Source organism: Osmerus mordax (genome assembly GCF_038355195.1).
Source record: "Osmerus mordax isolate fOsmMor3 chromosome 28 unlocalized genomic scaffold, fOsmMor3.pri SUPER_28_unloc_7, whole genome shotgun sequence".
Classification (NCBI taxonomy): domain Eukaryota; kingdom Metazoa; phylum Chordata; class Actinopteri; order Osmeriformes; family Osmeridae; genus Osmerus; species Osmerus mordax.
In genome coordinates, this window is record NW_027120410.1 from 197,283 (window position 1) to 217,076 (window position 19,794).

Genomic DNA, 19,794 nt, shown 5'->3' on the forward strand with positions numbered 1-19,794 from the left:
CTCCTTCGTCCAGGCTCTGTGTTCGAGGCCATTGCCGGCCGCCTGTGCAGCACCCCAGAGGCAGCCAGTCCAGACGATGGTTCATGCTGTGTCCGGGCGCTGGCCTCCTACCCTGTCCCCTCTGAGCCCCCCTCTAACCACCGGCTCTGCCCCCCTCACAGCGGCGGGTGGGGTCCAGCCCAGAGCAGATCTGCATGGCTCCTGCTCAGGTCAGGGTCACACTCTGTGACAACCTGTCGTCGTCGGTGGCAACGCGGCGGCTACCGTGGTTACAGACCGAGGCGGTCCTCTCTCTCTCTTTGATCAGGCTGGCTAAGCCCCTGGAGGCGGGCTGGATTAGGCCTCGCCCCCTGGAGGGAGACTAAAAATAGCAGCGACTCACGGACAATCGTCTCAGCACCCTCGCTGCACTCAAGCCTCGCTGTCAGTTCCTCCTCCTCCACTCTTTCCCTCTCTAGTCTGACCTGCCCTGGTCCTCTCTCCCTCTTTCCCTCTCTAGTCTGACCTGCCCTGGTCCTCTCTCCCTCTTTCCCTCTCTAGTCTGACCTGCCCTGGTCCTCTCTCCCTCTTTCCCTCTCTAGTCTGACCTGCCCTGGTCCTCTCTCCCTCTCTAGTCTGACCTCCCCTGGTCCTCTCTCCCTCTTTCCCTCTCTAGTCTGACCTGCCCTGGTCCTCTCTCCCTCTCTAGTCTGACCTCCCCTGGTCCTCTCTCCCTCTCTAGTCTGACCTCCCCTGGTCCTCTCTCCCTCTCTAGTCTGACCTCCCCTGGTCCTCTCTCCCTCTTTCCCTCTCTAGTCTGACCTCCCCTGGTCCTCTCCTCCCCTGCTTCTTTCGCTCTCTTCCCCTTGCTCTCTCTATCAGACATTGGCCCAGAGAGACACACACACAGCGATCGGCTGCTCCCCCCTGTATTATGTAATTATAATGATACCCTACATGTTTATACACACACAGTTTCCGCTATTCATGAGTGAAAAGTTCCAAGTTGATAAGATGCCAGACTGTAAGCAGCACAAAGCTGCAGGTATTAGAGGAGACACAGAGAGAGAGAGAGAGAGAGAGAGAGAGAGAGAGAGAGAGAGAGAGAGAGAGAGAGAGAGAGAGAGAGAGAGAGAGAGAGAGAGAGAGAGAGAGAGAGAGAGAGAGAGAGAGAGAGAGAGAGAGAGAGAGAGAGAGAGAGAGAGAGAGAGAGAGAGAGAGAGAGAGAGAGAGAGAGAGAGAAAGGTGGATGGATGGAGAGGAAAAGAAAGGAGACACTAGGCTACACAAACAAAAACACTTCTAACCCTAACCTCTCTCATACTCCCTCACATAGCTGAAGGCTTAGCACATCTACATGTATCAGCTTATGAAATATACACAATAAGTGTGTGTGTAAAAATCCCCCCCTCCGCAAGTGCCTGTGTCCAGGGGTGCGGTGTCTAGCGGTGACCTAAAGAAGATTACTCTGGGATTAAAGTGTGTGTGTGTGTGTGTGATGGATTCAACATGGACATCCTGGATATAAAAAGAACAAAAATGAAATCACATTTCTAGTGATAAAAAATTAAAAGGTAATAGTCAGCTAAACAATTGACTTTTAACCTCAAACATGACGCTGCTCTCTTCCCTGCTGCCATCTCTTCACAACTCTGTCTGGCTGAAACTGAAACCTCTGGTCCCTCAATGCTAATATATAAAAGCTTCCATAGCATTTCATCAGTATGATACTAAGTACCCAAGTCGACACCATTCTTCTGCTGCAGTTCAATAGCCTGGGGGAACGAGGTGAACGGCTGGTCCGTCTTAATTACGTGATATGCCGTTGTTATAAGTCGTGCAATAACACGATGGGCATCTGCATTTAAATTCCTGACCAGCATGGTCAACGACCTGGAAGATGGATTGTCAACCATCCGCTTAGCCGTCACGCAAACCAGGTGCTGTCTGCTAGCATGGCTGGTCAGGGATTGTTTTCGAAATTGTCGGTGCCTGTGTAAAAAACGTTTGTCTGCTTTAAACGGTAACATACGACAGACGACACAGTGCATCTTAGTTCCATAAAAAAAGTTGCTTCCGTTTGAGCTCGTAGCTCTACTTTGCTGCCATCTTCACTTTATTGTCTAGCGCCAGTCTTGCGCCAGTTGTTAAAAAATGTATCGAGATTAGAGAATTACAATTTGACAACCAGTCGTCACTCACTACTCAACTCTTGATTTGCCAACTGTGCGCCCCACGAGCTGCAAAGTTATTTATGCATTTAGCAGATAGCAAAACATATGAAGGATGTTAACTTTTACAACAAAAAAAAATTCCAATCAATAATTTGCAGTGGCCCGATCGGGCCAGTGAGTTGCTAGTTTAACTGTCCCGACGTTACTTTTTACTGGCCCCGGGCCATCGTTATTGTTGAGCCCTGACCGCTCTTGTGATCCAGGTGGAGCTCATGGTAAGAACACAAACTGCTCACAGGTTCAAATTCCCCCCTAGGTCGCTTTGGAGAAAAGGATCTGCTAAATGACTCCAGTATTATAAATCTGAATCTTGTCCTTGTTCACTCAGACACAACACAGGTCAAGGTGCGCTCCTCCCTGTCAGGGATTCAGGATGGCGTCCGCAGGGAGAGGAGGAGGCGCACACATCAGTCCAGAGTGACCCTCTCTGACTACTCAAGGTTCAGTCCAGACCCTCTGTGACTCCTCAAGGTTCAGTCCAGACCCTCTCTGACACCTCAAAGTTCAGTCCAGACCCTCTGTGACTCCTCAAGGTTCCATCCAGACCCTCTCTGACTCCTCAAGGTTCAGTCACAGAGAAGACTTTTCCAGAGACTTCTTAAGAATAGATGACACATCACCTCAGTTGGCAGGCAGGTAAAGGAGTTCCTTAATAATTAATGGAAGAAAAACAAAAAGTGCTTTCGTAAGACATCAGTCAGCCCATCACATCAGCAGTCCGGCTTTGCTGCAGGGGGAGGGAGGGAGACAGAGCCTTAAAGAGAGGCCCTTTAACCCTCGTGCTGCCTTCGGGTCACATGACCCAAAGGTTCATAACGAACCATCGTTGTGTTTACCGAATTTTACCCAATACAAAAACAAATTAAAATAATTTTCTTTTAACCTTTGCAATGTGGGGGGTCTGAGACAGCCTAGCTGTTAAAAGAAAATGCTTCACTTTGTCTTTGTATGCGGTAAATCTGTCGCAATACGACGGTGGGTCACAATGACTGATGGGTCAGAATGACCCGAAGATAACACAAGGGTTAAGGAGTTAGGGTTAGAGAGAGAGAGAAGGAAGGAAGGGTTGAAGTGTGAAGCTCAGACAGTCTTCATGTCTGTGTACACAGCGTTGCCATGACAGCAGCCTGGTAATGTCCTCAGTTACATAGCATTGCCATGACAGCAGCCTATAATGTCATCAGTTTGACCAATAGGAGCAGGTGCAGGTGATGCTGAGACTGGAATCTGGTTGTTTAGGCGACCAGAGATTTACCATTGTGATTCTAACACGCTTCGAAACACACTGCCTCATTCAACTTTCATTGTCATGTTCTTCATATCTCCTCTCCTCTCATGTCATGAATATTCATGATGTCCAGCACCACATGACCCTCTCATGAATATTCATGATGTCCAGCACCACATGACCCACTCATGAATATTCATGATGTCCAGCACCACATGACCCACTCATGAATATTCATGATGTCCAGCACCACATGACTCACTGACCCATGCCGTGTCATACTGTTCCCCTCCCCCCTCTCTCCTCCTCCCTTCTCCCCCCCTCTCTCTTCCTCCCCTCTCCTCCGCCCTTGCTGCTGTAGACTTCATGGGGTCCAACCAGTAGAAGCTGACAGGGTAAGGGTTGGGCTGGAGAGTGTGTCTAGTGTGTAGTTCCCCCTAGTGCATCTAGCCTTCTGCAGGAAGCTCCTTAGCATGCTAGCATGTCATTAGCAGCTGTGGTTGGACTGCTACAGAGCTGTAGACAGAAACTAGAGGACTCTGAACACAGGTGGAGGACCTGGGTGTAAAACCAGACCGGCGGAGTCACAGGGAGGAACAGCTTCAATGTTCCTTCCTTCTTTACATCTCTAAGGGCTTGAGTTTCTAAGGTTGGTCTAAACCCAGATCAGCACTCACACAGAAACAATCAGGTCTGATGAGCTCCTAAGCTTCGCCTGGTGGTCATTAATATGTATTTTCTTACATAATGAAACACTGAACTCAGATGTCTTCCTCAGTAAGTTGGGGAGAGACTGAGGGCCGGTCTGAGCCAGGCTCCACTGCTGCTCTTCTCTAATCCAGACTTTTCTATCAGAGGCCCAAGAGCCCAGGCTACTTTCAGAGTGGAAAGAAACCTCTCTATTGTTGTAGCTCATGTCTTATTGAACGCTCCTCTTCCTTCTCTGGTGTAAATATTTCAGAAGTTGTATATTTTTGTGTCTGAATAAGGGGAGAAGCCAAGCGACAGCAAGGAGGAGAACAAGACCCAGAGCTGACCTGACCAGCAGGGTAGGAGAGGGTTCCACTATCTCCACTGTGTCCAGGCCTCAATACATTCATACAGACAAGAACCTCACTCAGAAACACCAAGCCTGGTGGTCTGACCTGGTTCTGACAGGTCCCCCCCCATGACCTGCGTACTGAAGACCTAGGCTAGCTGTCCCAAGCCCCCCAATCAAATCAACCGTTTTTCCAATCCCACCACAAAAAAAGGAGCTAAATCGGTCCAAGAATAACCCAGTTAGTCCCCCTTTGACATTGCTGAATAGAGGCAATTAAACCACTGACAAGATCACAAGAACGACAGGAAGAGGGGAGGAGGCAGAAAGAGAGGAAGAGAGGTAGAAAGGAAGAGTAAGATGAGACAGAGAGACAGAGAGAGGGACAGAGAGAGATTGTGAGCTACATCAGAATCATTAAGAGTGGAGTCTAATCTTCAAAGAGGGGCTGGAGTCTCTGTGTGTCACCAGAGGTTCCATATCACCATGGTGACCTTTCAGCTGTGACCAGTCAGGGAAGAGGGGAGGAGGAGAGGAGGGGAGAGGAGGGGTGGGGAAGGGAAGGGAAGGGAAAGGAGAGGAGGGGAGAAAGGGGAAGGGAAAGGAGAGGAGGAGAGAAGGAGAAGAGGAGGGGAGAAAGGGGAAGGGAAAGGAGAGGAGGAGAGAAGGAGAAGAGGAGGGGAGAGAGGGGAAGGGAAAGGAGAGGAGGAGAGAAGGAGGAGGGGAGAAAGGGGAAGGGAAAGGAGAGGAGAGAAGGAGAAGAGGAGGGGAGAGAGGGGAAGCAGGAGGAAGGGAGGAGGGAGATCAAGTTCTGTGTCAGCTATAACCATCAGGGGTTCTTTCCAGAAAGCTCTACCACCTGTCATGTTGTGACAGCAAGAGGTCGCTGTGGCAGCTTAGATTACTTTGCAAGGCAGGGTGACTGTGTGTGTCTGGGTGTGTGCGTATGTGTGTCCAATACTGTAAGCAGCTAGGCCAGCAACAGGGGGACATTCCTCCCTCTACTACTAACCCAACTAATAATACCAGCTCTCATCTTACTGCTACTAGCACTACTACCATATCCCTGTCACACACACGCTAACACACACACACCATCTCAGAGAGATGACACCTGAGCTGTCTGCTGGACTGGGGGTGGAGGGGTGGAGGGGAGGGGGGGTGTAGGGGACTCAATTATCTGTGTTTTATCGCCCCTGCCTGTGTGTTCACATGCTACCACAGAAACACACACAAATTAATAGAGATAAGTAGAAATGTTTCACTGAGAATGAGAGAGACAGCGAAAGGATGGAGGGATCTTTTATACTCCCATCTCCATGGTGACCCAGTAGACCTCTGCCCTTGGAAACCATGAGAGCTAAAAGGGTTCTAGGTACAAACAAGTCAAGTCATTTTTATTTATAGAGCACATTTAAAAACAATGCCGACCAAAGTGCTGTACAAAATCATCAAATAGGGCAAAACAACAATAAATAAGAACAACAGACAAACAACACACACCAACAAAAATACACACACTGACACACACACACCCTGACACACACACACCCTGACACACACACAGGGGGGGTCGATAGAGCACCCGAGGACAGGGGGGGTGTAGGACACATAGCCTGTCTGAGGTCATCACAGACCAAATCAATCCATGAGTGGAGGGAGAGGGGTGGGGTAGAGGTGTGGGGGAGAGGTGTGGGGTAGAGGTGTGGGGGAGAGGTGTGGGGGAGAGGTGTGGGGTAGAGGTGTGGGGTAGAGGTGTGGGGGAGAGGTGTGGGGTAGAGGGGTGGGGTAGAGGAAATGGAAACAGAGGTAGGAAACAATAACAATAATTGTCATGACCTGGTGTTTGGGTTCACATGCTTACAACATGAATGGGAGAGAGCCATGGTCCGTGGGAACGGGGCCTGGCTGGCCGTGGTTCCGGCTGCCATTTTAGTTCAGCGTCAAGACTGCCCCCCCACGCGCACACACACACACTTGAGAAATAGGTCGAGCCCTCGTTCTCTTAACAACAGCAATGAACAAAGCCCCAGTCAGATGCCTAACAGCGGCGAGGGCAGAGAGAGGGGAGGAGAATAAAAGGAGAATTTAGACATTCACAACAAAGGGAGCTCTTGTTTTTCTCAGTTTTTTCCTGGGGGGGGGGGGGGGGGGGTAGCCCTGCTAGGCTAGCTGTAGCTAGCTGTAGTCAGACTAACCCAGCCACGCTAGGCTAGCTGTAATCAGACTAACCCAGCCCTGCTAGGCTAGCTTTAGTCAGACTAACCCAGCCCTGCTAGGCTAGCTGTAGCTAGCTGTAGTCAGACTATCCCAGCCCTGCTAGGCTAGCTGTAGTCAGACTAACCCAGCCCTGCTAGGCTAGCTGTAGCTAGCTGTAGTCAGACTATCCCAGCCCTGCTAGGCTAGCTGTAGTCAGACTAACCCAGCCACGCTAGGCTAGCTGTAATCAGACTAACCCAGCCCTGCTAGGCTAGCTGTAGCTAGCTGCAGTCAGACTAACCCAGCCATGCTAGGCTAGCTGTAGCTAGCTGTAGTCAGACTAACCCAGCCTTGCTAGGCTAGCTGTAGCTAGCTGTAGTCAGACTAACCCAGCCCTGCTAGGCTAGCTATAGCTAGCTGTAGTCAGACTAACCCAGCCTTGCTAGGCTAGCTGTAGCTAGCTGTAGTCAGACTACCCCAGCCCTGCTAGGCTAGCTGTAGCTAGCTGTAGTCAGACTAACCCAGCCCTGCTAGGCTAGCTGTAGCTAGCTGTAGTCAGACTAACCCAGCCTTGCTAGGCTAGCTGTAGCTAGCTATAGTCAGACTAACCCAGCCCTGCTAGGCTAGCTGTAGCTAGCTGTAGTCAGACTAACCCAGCCCTGCTATGCTAGCTGTAGCTAGCTGTAGTCAGACTAACCCAGCCCTGCTAGGCTAGCTGTAGCTAGCTGTAGTCAGACTAACCCAGCCCTGCTAGGCTAGCTGTAGCTAGCTGTAGTCAGACTAACCCAGCCCTGCTAGTCTAACAGCAAGCCTGGGTCATCATCACCCTGACAAACAGCCTGTGCTTTAACACTGATGCTCTCTGTGATGTCATAATGTTAGGAGTGGAATCAGAGAATGCTATGTGACATCACAGAGACAACAGTCTCCATTCTGTCTTCCAGGCATTGTGACAACTCAGTGACAACACAATGCCCTCCACAACACAACAACAAGCACGTCTGTTCACTAACGACTAGATCTCTGTCACAGTCCGCTGGTAGTACTGCTGTTGTGACAGCTTGCTTCTCTGTGCAGTCTGAAACCATGTAATACAACGCTGTCCCAATAATGCTGGTACAGCATAGCCACACACAAACACAAAATGCTTCTACACACACTTGCGCACGCACACACTGCAGGCATTGTTTACGTTCCAGTCTGCACAGAAGAGAGAGCGAGCCACAACTCTCTCCTGCTAGGACGAACATGCAGCAGAAACACACACACACCACCCACTCTGAACATTCAGAAACACACACACACCACCCACTCTGAACATTCAGAAACACACACACACACCACCCACTCTGAACATTCAGAAACACACAGACACCCCCCACTCTGAACATTCAGAAACACACACACACACCACCCACTCTGAACATTCAAAGTACATTAAATTACTGTACATATAAAGTTATAAAGTATGCGCTCACTTTAGTTTAGAGTTCCGTGTCTCAGGCCGGCTCCTGGACATGCGAGAGCCTCTAGTAGAGCGTTGCCACGGTGAAACAGCAAGGAGCTGACACACTGTGCACGAGGAGCTTGGGGGCACACACACACACACACACACACACACACCTGGAGGGTACACACACACTATACACACACACACACTATACACACACACACACTATACACACACCTGGAGGGTACACACACACACACTATACACACACCTGGAGGGTACACATTTACATTTACATTTACATTTATTCATTTAGCAGACGCTTTTATCCAAAGCGACTTCCAAGAGAGAGCTTTACAAAGTGCATAGGTCACTGATCATAACAACAAGATAGCCAAAAAACATCGCGAGTAGCCAAAACATGAAGCACACATTGTGAACAACCAAAGTAAGTGCCAAAGGGAAGAACCATAAGAGCATGTAGTTAAACAAGTCACAACCAAACAACATGAACAGCTATAAGTGCAAGTGTACCTGTGGGAAAAAGCAAGCAACAGTAATAAAACAATACACACACACACACACTATACACACACACACCTGGAGGGTACACACACACACACTATACACACACCTGGAGGGTATATACACACACACGCTACACACTCCACTGCTCAAACACTCCACATTCCTAGGCTTACCTGGTCTAGGAATCTCACCGCCATCTTGCCTCCCTTGTGTACCCTGCGCGCACACTCACAAACACACACACACACACACACACACACACACACACACACACACAGCCGCTGCTTTTACTCTACAGGTAAACACACCTGCGTCAGTCTGAGATTGGGCATTGCGTCATCCTGACCTCACACACGCACACGCACGCACACACACACACACACACACACACGTCAGCTACACTTTCAGGTTCTCGACTGCCAGCGTTCCAAAACAAACAGAGAGGACCAGGAGAGGAACACCTGTCTATCCCACAATGCTTTGCATACTGATAATAAACGACACGCAGCCCACACCACATCAGCTGACTGCTGCTGACCAATCACATCTCTCTCTGCCCGTCCACCAACCACTGAGATGAGAGATGTCTCGACCTTTCAGAAAGGTGATACTGTTCCCTCACAGCACAGCACAACGCAGAGTAGAGCACCAGAATAAACTTTGCTTGTGCATCGCTATAATCGTAACATTCACAAACACTACACAGTATATAAACAATATACTACATGTGGCCTCATTGGACACACCCATATTTTACTATTTCAAGGACAGAATTTAAACTCAATGTGTCCGAGTTAAGAACTGACCATTTAAGGCCAGAAAGCTGCTGGCAGGGTTAGGTGTAGGGTCAGGGTGACCTGCTGGAGGAGGAGCTGCCAGGTCACAGAGAAATGTCTGATTGGCTGGTTCACACTGCAGCACCAGCTCAGTCAGGGTCAAACACTTCGCCAGGGTCACATGTCCATCTCTCCCTCCCCCTCCACCATCTCTCTCTCCCCCTCCAACATCTCTCTCCCCCTCCACCATCTCTCTCTTCCCCTCCACCATCTCTCTCTCCCCCTCCACCATCTCTCTCTACCCCTCCACCATCTCTCCCTCCCCCTCTACCATCTCTCTCTCCCACTCTACCATCTCTCTCTCCCCCTCTACCATCTCTCTCTCTCCCTCTACCATCTCTCTCCCCCTCCACCATCTCTCTCTCCCCCTCTACCATCTCTCTCTCTCCCTCTACCATCTCTCTCCCCCTCCACCATCTCTCTCTCCCCCTCCAACATCTCTCTCTCCCCTCTACCATCTCTCTCCCCCTCCACCATCTCTCTCTCCCTTCCAACATCTCTCTGATGTGATTGCATGGTGAATTGAATGTAAAGCTATTGTTGTCATGTCATTGTTAACAGTATACACAAGAGATGACCTTAAAACTTACTGTTAAGTGTCCTCGAATTAAAGTATTGTTTTACACTCGTTGTTGATTTAGTGCTGAAAGGAGGTGTCTTGATAGAATGATCAAGTGGCTACAACTCTAGAACCATAAAGAGCTGTACTGAAGAGGTGATGTGTAGTGTTGCTGGAGCCTCTCATGATAGATGTGTAGTGTTGCTGGAGCCTCTCATGATAGATGGACACTCTATTTATACCTCCTCTGGCTGTGTGTGTGTGTGTGTCTTTGATCACTGTCAGCTTCAAACACAGCCCGGTATATCACTCCCTATCTAACCATCTCTCCTCCATTTCTCTCCTCATCCTGCTGCCTGGCCTCTCCCATCCTCTGACCCGCACACCCTCCCTCCCTCCCTCTTTTCTAACTTGCCCTCCCCCATCTCCCTCCTATCAGTCCATCAGCTCTGCTCTATTGTTCTGCCCAGAGTAGGAAGGGCCACCAGCAACACTACGTCAACACATCCCTGTGTGGACCACTGAGGCTGTCGTAGTCACTGAACAGCTCATCCACTCAGGCCCTCATCCAGGGAAGGAGGTTTCAGTGTGTGTGGCTGGGTACGGTCCCCCCAACCACACACACACACATTCCTGTTCCTGCTTGTAACTGAAGGCTTCCTGTTATTGCTAAATAATTACACTCAGTTAACGAGTGCCAGGCTAGCGCTCACACACATACACACACGTACCTCTTCCTTCTCTCTCTCCTGGCGTCCAACACCCTTATCTCACCCAGTCCAACAAGGCTGGGTCTAGCTACCCGGGGGAGGGGGGGAGGGGGATGAGACCAGCGAAGGCACTGTATGGAGGATGTGCACTGTAAACAGGAAGTGCTCTGTGAACAGCCCGTCTTCCTGCCCCATTCCTTAGATAAGGAACATCTTATTAGTCATGTTCACACACTGTGTAGGGAACACACACACACAGCGCTGTGTAGGGAACACACACACACAGCGCTGTGTAGGGAACACACACACAGCACTGTGTAGGGAACACACACACACAGCACTGTGTAGGGTACACACACACACAGCACTGTGTAGGGAACACACACACAGCACTGTGTAGGGAACACACACACACAGCACTGTGTAGGGAACACACACACAGCACTGTGTAGGGAACACACACACAGCACTGTGTAGGGAACACACAGCGCTGTGTAGGGATCACACACACACAGCACTGTGTAGGGATCACACACACACACAGCACTGTGAAGTCTAGCAGCTGCGTGCTTCCTCTGAGTGTTTCCCTCCAGGCATGGCTTTGACTGAACCAATGTTTACACAGAACACAGATGAAGATGTAGCAGCAGATTGTCTCAGTGTGAGGGGAAGAGGAGGAGTCTGGTTATGAACAGGAAGCAGTCCAGAACAGTCTGGTGATGCCTTCTACAACAGGAAACAGTTTAGGTGTTTTTTCCTGGAACAGGAACACAGGCGACATGGTCCAATCAAAACAAAACAACTACAGCATAAGACTAATGTTGACAGTTGCCAACGTTAGTCAATCACCAAGAGGAAGCAAGGGAGCATGTCTGTCTGGGGTGGACACTTCTCTGTACCCCTCCTCCTCCTCCTCCTCCTCCTCTCCTCATATTCCTCTCCTCCTCCTCTCTCCTCATATCCCTCTCCTCATGTACCTCTCCTTCTCTCTTCTCCTCTCCTCCTCCTCCTCCTCTCTCCTCATATGCCTTTCCTCCTCTTCTCTCCTCATATTCCTCTCCTCCTCCTCTCTCCTCATATTCCTCTCCTCTCTCCTCATATTCCTCTCCTCCTCCTCTCTCCTCATATCCCTCTCCTTATGTACCTCTCTTCCTCCTCCTCCTCTCCTCTCTCTCAGAACAGAAGGGCTGGTGCTAGTGTAATCCCTGTGCGCCCTACTACTGAGGTCTGGGGAAAACAAATGACATGAGGAGAGGAGCGAGGGGGGGGGGTCACAGCTGGGGGTCAGTCCCAAAATAACACAGCCTCTGGTTAGGGGCGGGACTTCCTCCAGAGCCAAGGTCGAACTGTTCACTGGAAGTCACTCCAGCTCACGCACAGAGGAAAGGGAGAGAGTCTGGATTCTAGAACTCTGACATCTCTAGTATACAGGTTATAGAGAGTTGGAGGGGGAGAGAGAAGGAGAGGGAGGGGGGGGGAGGGGAGAGGGGGAAAGAGGGAGAGGGAGGGGGAGAGAAGCACTGAGGTCTCGGGAGGAATGCAGGACAGGGGAAGTGGTCTGTGTGTGTGCAGTGTAACACGTAAACTAATCTTCTGAGAGGAATGTACAAAGAGCTGTCTGCCATGGCATGAGGGGTGAGGGGGCACAGGGGGAGAGGTGTGTGTGAGAGTGTGTGTATGTGTGTGTGTGAGAGAGACAGAGAGTGTGTGTATGTGTGTGTCATAGTGACCAGGTCACCAGTGATGGGAAGAGCATGACAGATGTCTCGTTTGGGACACGTTTTATCCAAACAAAACTCAGTCTCAAAGGATCCAATCAGAGATCAGAAAGCCCTATAAGATGGGATATAAACTATATTCCCTCAGGGCTGGAGTTTCTACACCGCACCCCTGATCCCAGGCCAAGTCAGCAGAACCTACCAGTAAACAAGCTCTTCAGAACTGGCTACTCACCACTGAAACCTCTATCCAGATAAGAGAAGTGCTCTAGGTCACAAGAGTGTCGATAGGAGGAGGGGAGGAGAGGGGAGGAGGAAAGGGGTAGGATGAAGAGTGTGTGTTGGAGGGGAGTCCTCTCTCCCTCTTCCTGAGCTCCAGAATGACTGAGCTGATCACGGCCGGTGTGTGTTGTGTTACAGCAACAGCAGCTACAGTGTCGCTCTCCTAGGCTGAGTGTCTGCCGCTCCCCCAGAGGGGGGTGGAGAGGGGGGGTAGAGAGGGGGGGTGGAGAGGGGGGGGTAGAGAGGGGGGGTGGAGCCAAACTCCCCAGTGGAGATTAGGGTGTCACACCATGCTATCGTCAGGTCGTCTGGGGGGCAGAGGATTACTGCCCAGACCACCTGCTACACCACAACACTGGGGGAGGCACACACATAGATACACACATGTTCTGTGTATGTGTTCATATAATAAATGATATACAAAAGATCACATCTTACGGAAGCTTTTCACACTTGCACTTAAAAACCTGGTGAGGCAAGGTATTAATATATATCATCATCATCATCATCACAAACACCCCGTCACAGTATCAGCTCGCTGACACACTCCTCTCACCCTGAAACATGCTGCTACCAAACATGATTCACTAGCCCCGCCTCATTCCCTTCCATTCACATTACCTCCTCCATCATCACACACTAGTACACTCCTCATACTACCTCCTCCATCATCACACACTAGTACACTCCTCATACTACCTCCTCCATCATCACACACTAGTACACTCCTCACACTACCTCCTCCATCATCACACACTAGTACACTCCTCATACTACCTCCTCCATCATCACACACTAGTACACTCCTCATACTACCTCCTCCATCATCACACACTAGTACACTCCTCATACTACCTCCTCCATCATCACACACTAGTACACTCCTCATACTACCTCCTCCATCATCACACACTAGTACACTCCTCATACTACCTCCTCCATCATCACACACTAGTACACTCCTCACACTACCTCCTCCATCATCACACACTAGTACACTCCTCATACTACCTCCTCCATCATCACACACTAGTACACTCCTCATACTACCTCCTCCATCATCACACACTAGTACACTCCTCATACTACCTCCTCCATCATCACACACTAGTACACTCCTCACACTACCTCCTCCATCATCACACACTAGTACACTCCTCACACTACCTCCTCCATCATCACACACTAGTACACTCCTCACACTACCTCCTCCATCATCACACACTAGTACACTCCTCACACTACCTCCTCCATCATCACACACTAGTACACTCCTCACACTACCTCCTCCATCATCACACACTAGTACACTCCTCATACTACCTCCTCCATCATCACACACTAGTACACTCCTCACACTACCTCCTCCATCATCACACACTAGTACACTCCTCACACTACCTCCTCCATCATCACACACTAGTACACTCCTCACACTACCTCCTCCATCATCACACACTAGTACACTCCTCATACTACCTCCTCCATCATCACACACTAGTACACTCCTCACACTACCTCCTCCATCATCACACACTAGTACACTCCTCACACTACCTCCTCCATCATCACACACTAGTACACTCCTCACACTACCTCCTCCATCATCACACACTAGTACACTCCTCATACTACCTCCTCCATCATCACACACTAGTACACTCCTCACACTACCTCCTCCATCATCACACACTAGTACACTCCTCATACTACCTCCTCCATCATCACACACTAGTACACTCCTCACACTACCTCCTCCATCATCACACACTAGTACACTCCTCACACTACCTCCTCCATCATCACACACTAGTACACTCCTCACACTACCTCCTCCATCATCACACACTAGTACACTCCTCACACTACCTCCTCCATCATCACACACTAGTACACTCCTCACACTACCTCCTCCATCATCACACACTAGTACACTCCTCACACTACCTCCTCCATCATCACACACTAGTACACTCCTCACACTACCTCCTCCATCATCACACACTAGTACACTCCTCACACTACCTCCTCCATCATCACACACTAGTACACTCCTCACACTACCTCCTCCATCATCACACACTAGTACACTCCTCACACTACCTCCTCCATCATCACACACTAGTACACTCCTCACATTACCTCCTCCATCATCACACACTAGTACACTCCTCACACTACCTCCTCCATCATCACACACTAGTACACTCCTCACACTACCTCCTCCATCATCACACACTAGTACACTCCTCACACTACCTCCTCCATCATCACACACTAGTACACTCCTCACACTACCTCCTCCATCATCACACACTAGTACACTCCTCACACTACCTCCTCCATCATCACACACTAGTACACTCCTCACACTACCTCCTCCATCATCACACACTAGTACACTCCTCACACTACCTCCTCCATCATCACACACTAGTACACTCCTCACACTACCTCCTCCATCATCACACACTAGTACACTCCTCACACTACCTCCTCCATCATCACACACTAGTACACTCCTCACACTACCTCCTCCATCATCACACACTAGTACACTCCTCACACTACCTCCTCCATCATCACACACTAGTACACTCCTCACACTACCTCCTCCATCATCACACACTAGTCCGGTCATGTACACAGCTGCTCCAGTAGAACAGGGAGGTCACTGACCGCATGCAGAGTTCAGTTACGGTCAAACAATCATCTGCTCTCAGCCCTGGAACTGGACATCTGTCTGTCTGTCTGTCTGTCTGTCTGTCCGTGTCTCTCTCTCTCTCTCTCTCTCTCTCTCTCTCTCTCTCTCTCTCTCTCTCTCTCTCTCTCTCTCTCTCTCTCTGTCTGTGTGTGTGTGTGTCTGTATGTTTAGAAGTGTCTGTGTGTGTGGGGGTAAGTGTGTGTGTGTTTGAGGCTAAGCTCAACTAAAAGATAGGATTCAGGAAGACGTGTGATCAGCAGCAGGCTTGGCTGGGAGGGCTGTGATTGGATGCAACGTGAGCTGGGAGGGCTGTGATTGGATGCAGCGTGAGCTGGGAGGGCTGTGATTGGATGCAGCGTGAGCTGGGAGGGCTGTGATTGGATGCAGTGTGAGCAGGGTTGAGAGGATTGACTGGAGGTCATTAAGGTCAGCAAAGTGATCATCCCTAGTTACATACACACACGTGTATGTATTACACATACATGCCCGCACACACACACAAACACTAACCAGTAACCCCCCACCCCCTACCCTAGTTTCCCTGCTGGGCCTGGCCAGACAGACAATACTGTGGGGTAGACAGACACACACACAAGAGATGGTCAGCCTTGACCTGTCGTGACCGCAGAGGGAAGACATTGTTTGGACATCTGGGGTCTAGTAAGCTCATACAGAGCTGTACGGTGCCACAGCCGTTAGTAGCCTGTACACGGTAACAATCAACCCCACAAGCTCATCATAACACCACTGCTATTGGCTTCTTAGGATACAAACTGAATACTACACTTATGCAGATTGTTACAGGTCTTTCTAGTCTCCTTTAAATATTAGGTGACATGTGGGTGTATTTTAAACAGGTCAAGGCCACACCCTGATCTTGTCTGCTCACACTGAAGATCAACTCACATCTCTGTCTCATTACTTCATAAACATAAGACACTAAAATAATAATTTTCATTTTTGCTCTTTTAGGAAGCTTGCTTTAAGGTTATGTAAACATTATTTATATAAAACATGTACAAAGTACAATTATTACGTGTTCAAATTCCTTACTGATGTAATTTGAGGCAGTAAGACAAAGAGAATGTTCTATATTCCAAGTATGTGCTCACTGGGGAGCGTTCCTATTGGCGGAGAGAACGAAACTCAACAGGTGTATCAGCAGGTGTGTTGACGCAGCTGGAAGCTGATTGGTTCCCTCGGTAGGTCCGTCACACCTGACGGCCGCGCTCTTACAGCTGGACAGTAAACAGTCCCAGAGGCGACATACTCGGACATAAACAGTACGAGTTGACCGGTAGGCTACCATAAAGAAAACTAGGCTGCCAAAGGGCAGTAGTAAGATAAGACTACAATATTAAAACTTTTACTTACTCCTACTTGTTCGTTCTTGCTTGGATAAACCCCAATTCGTCCTCCCTTCACGGGCATCCTGCTGGTCTGAAGTTGTTCAACAGTCGCTTTATCGTTTGCAGTAAAAACAAGTGTCTTCTAGCGCGTTGAACCTCCCTGGTCTTCCTGAGGTGCCTTAGTTTATGGAATGAAACATGTCTTTTCACATCGGCGCTAAAATACTTCCTCGAAGGCGGCGGCAGTTCCCACTACGTTCGAGTTTCTTTAAAAATGCGAGCTGTGATAAGTGGAGAGCCGAAACATTCTTCCCCTCAGAGCCACTGTGAGCGCGCGAGCCTACCGTCTAAACCCGGGGGAGGCTGTGGCGGGGCTTATTTGCACATACATGTTGCTGGGCGTTAGCGAACATATCGTATTACTGAAAAGTGAATTATTTCACTAATACGTCAGCATTTTCTAATACAAGAACATTTTTCAACAAATGTGCACTTTTCATGTTTTTCTCGCCCCCCTCTGCTGGAATGGACTGATCCGGATTGGGTACATTGATTTACTGTTCTCTGAAAGTTCTTCAGTAAACAAACACGCATTTTTCTCCTCACAGAAACTATCTATTTACTGGGAACTCTGGCAGGAGAAACACAACCGTTTCTATTAATAGAAAAGGGTGTGTTTGTGAACTGTTGGTACATTGTCCAGAAAGTAACATAATTATTTCATGCTATTGTATTCTGACCATACTAAAACATACATAACTCTGACAGAGGAACTTATTGAGGGCTCTTAATATTTAAACAAATGTCTGCCGTCCTCTGGACCAGAGGAACAGGAAGCGTATCTTTGCACAGTCTATTCTCACAGGATACACTGCGAGGAGTATTATATTAGATATAACTTTCTACAGCTATACTGTGTAATATGCTCCCATCTATTTACATTTACATTTAGTCATTTAGCAGACGCTAATTTAAATAATCTATTTGGTTTCAAAACATCTCAAACTTGAAGCAGCCCGGAGCCTTCTGACTCCAGGACTGAAAGCACACAGGCTCACCTGGTTCCTGTCCCAGGACTGAAAGCACACAGGCTCACCTGGTTCCTGTCCCAGGACTGAAAGCACACAGGCTCACCTGGTTCCTGTCCCAGAAAGAATCAACACCTAAATAGCTCTCATATCCATCTCTGCTTCAGATGATGAGTGGTGAAAACACCACCAACACCAGTGTCCTAGATAAGTGTGACAGCAGAACATCTAAATGATTTAATGTCAGGGACACTAACAGCAGCCATGCGTGATGTGGCTGTCTCCTCCCTCATTGAAGCAGCTGAGGGTTACGGGAGGGGAAGGGGGGGAGGGGAGCCCAGGAAGCTGTGTCCCACACCTCACACACTCTCACACACACTCTCCCCAGCTCACACACCTCACACACACTCTCCCACACTCTCCCACACCTCACACACTCTCCCCAGCTCACACACCTCACACACACTCTCCCACACTCTCCCACACCTCACACACTCTCACACACTCTCCCCAGCTCACACACCTCACACACTCTCTCACACTCTCCCACACCTCACACACCTCCCACACACCACACACACTCTCCCCAGCTCACACACCTCCCACGCACCTCCCACACACCTCACACACTCTCATTCTCTATGAAAAGGAATGAAGATAAAGATAGCATGTTTTGAATAGTCAAGCAATATTTAATATTTTGAATTTCATTTCATATTCACTGTTCTCTTTCTCTCACACCTGTTAGCCTTCTATAACGGAGCTGACTGTGCATCAGCACCTCATTTACACCTTAATGAAATTAAACATCTCAACACCGCAGCATCAGAGAGGGAGGGAGGGGGAGGCAGGGAGGGAGGGGGGGAGGGAGGGCGGGTGAGGAATGGGGGGAGGGAGAGGGAGAGGAAGGGGTGTCTCCAGGTGATCTACGGTGTAGAGATCTAATCACAAGCTCTAAATTACCACAAGCAGGAAGTTGATTACAGAAGAGTTGCCAGGTGACACAGGAGTTAGTAACCCTAACTCTACTGACCCTGACCCAGACCAAGAGTCATGGTGGTTAAACACGCTTGTGTTCGACAGAAACAACGTCCCACCAGGAGAGACTGAGACAAACATAGGACAGACTCACAAGGACGTTACTCCCTGCTGCCTGTCTCAGGCCGCGGCTCTGCCCTGTCAGGCGTTTAGAAGTGTAAACAACCACGCCAGCAATGCTAAATGCTAATGCTAATGCACTGTAAAGCCTCATTGATGAGCCCATGTAAATGAGACCTGGACACTTTGCTCTGCTGAGCCCTGCGCTGGGGTTTCTGGGACAAGCTCATTAAGGAGGATAAATAGATGTCAGAGCGAGGGGAGGAGACTATGGCCTTCATCTCACTGGGGGGGAGTCCGGTCTCTACAACAGTCCAGCTGGACTGACAGTTATATTAAAAAAATATTTAACAAACTAACTGTCAAACTGAGTGTTTGTATATGTATAATAATATTATTGATTTACAGCTTTAAGTTTAATTTACCTTCTAACTGTGCTGAACTGACTTGTAGGACTGGGGTGGGGCGGGTGCAGTACTCTGGCCAGCCACTAGAGGGCTCTCAAACATCCAGTACGGTCACAGGTTCTGCAGCTCTGGTAGAGATGAGCTGTTCTGTTCACAAACACGTGAAATGAGGAGGTTGAGGACACAGCAGGCTACCCAGGATATATGAGTTATAAAAGAATGTGTGTGTGTGTATGTGTGTGGAGTTAAAGGAGAATGTGTGTGTGTGTGGGGGGGGGGGGGGGGGTTAAAGGAGAATGTGTGTGTGTGTATGTGTGTGGAGTTAAAGGAGAATGTGTGTGTGTGTGTGTGTGGGGGGGGGGGGGGTTAAAGGAGAATGTGTGTGTGTGTATGTGTGTGGAGTTAAAGGAGAATGTGTGTGTGTGTGTGGAGTTAAAGGAGAATGT

At 49.2% G+C, this 19,794-nt stretch overlaps 1 protein-coding gene across 1 annotated transcript in view; it reads right to left on the reverse strand.

Annotated features, from left to right (window-relative positions):
- The window catches only part of LOC136939002 (tight junction protein ZO-2-like), a 34,642-nt gene extending 25,524 nt beyond the window's left edge, over positions 1-9,118 (reverse strand). The window contains 1 exon segment of the mRNA XM_067231865.1: positions 8,831-9,118. Within this exon segment, the coding sequence (XP_067087966.1) occupies positions 8,831-8,854 (24 nt within the window). The 5' untranslated portion in view covers positions 8,855-9,118.
- Positions 9,119-19,794: the final 10,676 nt, after the last annotated feature.